The 3,881-nt window shown below is 34.9% G+C and overlaps 1 protein-coding gene across 8 annotated transcripts in view; it reads right to left on the bottom strand.

The window, feature by feature from the left end:
* Positions 1 to 1,874: 1,874 nt before the first annotated feature.
* The window catches only part of cep350 (centrosomal protein 350), a 34,134-nt gene continuing 32,127 nt past the window's right edge, over positions 1,875 to 3,881 (bottom strand). For all 8 annotated transcript variants that reach the window (XM_039663498.2, XM_039663877.2, XM_039663721.2 and 5 more), the window contains one exon: positions 1,875 to 3,858. In XM_039663498.2, coding sequence (XP_039519432.2) covers positions 3,697 to 3,858 — 162 coding nt within the window. In that variant the 3' untranslated portion in view covers positions 1,875 to 3,696. The remainder of the gene's footprint in view (positions 3,859 to 3,881) is intronic.

The raw sequence follows: 3,881 nt of genomic DNA, 5'->3' as shown, positions 1-3,881 counted from the left end.
CCTCCCACTTGACTTAACTGTAGCCTACTCAACGCTCGCTTCCCTGAACTATACTTCATAGCAAAACAAACCAACATGGGTGTTTTTAACACTTTTATTTCACAGTCGATGGATTTTTGTAAACTATTTTTTGTTAAAAGGTCGGTCACAGAAAAATCGATCTTGAAAACTTTTTCTCATGCCGTAACGCTCCTTTTTAACGTTTATTTTAAATATTTTCTCTTGTCCGTGGATTAGCAAACACAGAACGTTCCACTAACGTTATTATTTGGTTCTAAAACCAAATAGTAACACTCTGAACCTTTTTTTCTTTTAGGTTTTAGTTTTTGCAACAGTAAAACGTTCCCAGAACGTTGCTGGGAGGTTATTTTTAAATAGACTAAATAAAACTTATACAGATAGTTCTTTAATGGTTTTATTGTTGCAAAAAAAAAAAAAAAAAAAATCTGTTTGCTGGGTGTTTCGTTGATCCTGACAACATGTTGTAGCAACGTTAATGTCCAAAACCCATCCAACCCGTCTCCCTACCCCTAAACCCAACCCTACCAATAAATCCCTAAAGTCAGACTTAGAGGAAAATGATGAATAACACTGATGTAGACGCACCTAACCCTGGTTGATGATTATGTTGTTCAGATAACAATATTTTGAGTTTCTATTTCTTAAACCAATCTCCTTTTTTCTATTAAAGGAGTAGTTCACGTTAAAAAAATAAATAAAAAATTTGTTTTATAAGACCGATCGTTTCGCTTGATAAGACCCTTATTCATCGTCTGGTGTCGTTCAAAGCCCTTTGAAGCTGCACTGAAACTGTCTTTTGGACCTTGAACCGTTTGGTTCCCATTGAAGTCCATTATATGGAGAAAAATGCTGGAATGTTTTCATAAAAAACCTTCATTTCTTTTCGACTGAAGAAAGAAAGACATGGACATCTTGGATGACATGGGGGTGAGTAAATTATCAGAAAGTTTTTTTTTTTTTCTTTAAAGTGACTACTCCTTTAACTCAAATTTATTATTTCAATGAACTCAAATTTTTGAGGTATGCAAGGTAACTTCCTTTACATTAAACTAACAATATGTGTGTGTATATATATATATATATATATATATATATATATATATATATATATATGTAAGCCAGAGTAGGTTTGGTCATTCCCATAGGTCTGTATTGACACCTTGATCTATTCGTTTAGAATCAGCCTTTGCTCAAATATTGACATTGCATATTCTCATCTAGTCCAAAGTTTCTGACAGGGCACATTCCACCCAGGCGCACTTTAAATCAATGTTGATACTGAAAGACACCATGGTTAACATTTGGAGGATGAAACTGACATTTTACACAAGGCACATATCCCGAATACAGCACTCTTTGCTGATCCCATTAGCATTAGAGGCATAATTTGTTGAGAAATATTTAATGTGTTTAAATAATGTCTAACACAAAATTACACATAAAATGTTTTTCAACTGCCTTATTGGCGACTGGCCCGTCCCACCTCAGAGGTAACAGTTGACTTTCTGGACTGTCTCCAACAAACAAAATCACGTCAAAATTTGAGATTATGTGTAACTGATATTATAATTCAATGCAATTTATATAAAACATTTTTAAACTGACCAATTTTTTAAAATAAATTGTCAGTTGTGCTTCAGTTTTTTAAATTACTTTTTTTTTTTGTTAAACATGCATAAAAACTTTTCTTGACAAAAAACAACTAACCAACAAACAAATACACCAGTCTAAAAAGCCTCCTTTAAAAGAAAATAGTGTCCTTGTGCCAGCAGTGTAACAACCATTTATTTTTCCTTAAAAAGACAAAAATGTAGTTTAAAAAGGTTCTGAAACAAATGATCTCACAGCAAATGTTATGACTGAGAAATGAGATCATCTTTATTTACAATTTCCAAAGGATCAGTTCAGTTAACAAATATATCTATAATATATACATGGAAGCAAAAGGAACCATGCCCATTTTCACAGCAATCTTCCTTGAGTCCACTCACAGGAGGAGATATATAGGCATCGACTCTATTTACATGGGTAAAACAATTTACAAGTCTTCAAGTGCACCTCTGTCACTCACAGTATATCATTATAAATACACATACACTTACGGATGAAAAACATTTCTAAGACCTACCAATTTAAAAGTAGAAACTGATTATCAAACCATTTGTGCCACACAAATCCTAATTTCCCCTAAGACAGAGAATTATCCGCCCATAGTTAAAAGTTTAAACTTATTAGCCAAAAAGACTATTAGTAGTAGCCTATTCTCGGAACGAGGTAGAGATCTCCGTTACCAATTAGGGATGAGCGACTGATGCTGGGTATCAGAGACTCTGTTACTGCATAGATGAAGTTTAACCCACTGACACGGCACAATACTCTAGATCTATTCCACAGATCACTAAAGGACAGACTGGCTCAGAAAGTACAGCTTTAAGAGAGGTGAGAAATGGCTGGTTACAGCTAATTAAACATCTCAAACACTATGATCAAAGAATGTTTCTGATGAAACCAGGATTAAAATGGGAGACTGATTTACAAACAAATATGTACATCACAGTATTTATAGATAACAGTTTGGTTATAAAAACGAAATGGACGTGCTGAGCCCTTGAGCAATTCCTCTGTACGTACACACTGTGTAAAACGCCTCCTTTGAAAGTAAACAAACGTGTTCTTGTGCCAGCTTTTTTTTCCTTAAAAAGACAAAAATGTACTTTAAAAAGGTTCTGATGATGGATACACACACAAAGTAAGGCAGAAATGTACATCTTACACTATTAGAGGTTTGTCCAGCTATGAAGAAATAAGTTAAGACAAGATTAAAGCCAAAGGGACCGTTATGACAAGTCAAAGGAAGGCTGGGAAAAGTCGCTCATGCATGAGCAAACACAACAATGGAGGCACTTAAAATGAATGGGATAAAAGGCAAATGTTAAGGCTAGAACCCAGCATGTCAGTGTTTAGCACAGTTAATATGTCAAACTCAATCTTTTGGCATCAAATAACCATAAGCGTGTGTTGCCAATACAACATTGCTTGTAGGAGCAAAACAAATCCATTGCGAGAACAGTTTTCAAAAATCATTTACATATTCTTGCATTCAACATTATCTTGCATCTAATCCCTTTACATTGTATTGCCATTAAAACATTCAAATTGTACTTATTGTGCTTAGTTCTGCAATTAATCATCATGTCAATGGTAAAATAATCTCTTTTCTTTACATACTTTCAAATTCAAATGCTCCTTTTTTAAAATATAAATTAATAGGATTAAAAGAAAAAAAAAAACAAGTATTTGTTATTATACAATTTAACTGAAGATAGAAACAAGTCTAAGTATTCAGGTCCGTCTTGATTTGATCTGACCCATTTGTATTTAATAAGACTTGTGAATGGCAGAGCCAGTTTTAGCAGCAACGATGGACAGACACAGTGTGGGGAATCTGGACCCAAACAGCTGCTACAATTAACATCGGAAAACACCATCAGACTTCCCGGATGAGAATGAGATTATCTCCACGACAAGTCAGACATCTTGACAAGGTGTTATGGCCTTGAATCCTGAATCCACTATAGGTCTTGTCGTGGACTGCACAAGCAGACTGAAAGGGAATTCCTCTCTAAATGTCCTTTTAGGTCCCTTAAACTTTTCTCTGTACAGACGAGAGCATCATCAAAGAGTTCTTTTGGACGACTTCTCTTGGATTTGGGTCAGAACGTCAGCCGTGTCTTTTAGCAAGGCATCAAAAATCCCATCAGCTAGCTGCATTTTTACAAAAAGTTCGTCTTCGTCATAGTTTACCCACTGGGATTCCTCCTCATGCAACTCCTGGACCTAGAAGTAGATGAGTAATTATG

The sequence above is a fragment of the Pimephales promelas genome, chromosome 14 (assembly GCF_988280905.1).
Source record: "Pimephales promelas chromosome 14, fPimPro1.hap1.1, whole genome shotgun sequence".
Lineage (NCBI taxonomy): Eukaryota > Metazoa > Chordata > Actinopteri > Cypriniformes > Leuciscidae > Pimephales > Pimephales promelas.
Note: the sequence above shows the minus strand (reverse complement) of the source record. Positions and strands in the feature narration are given on the sequence as shown.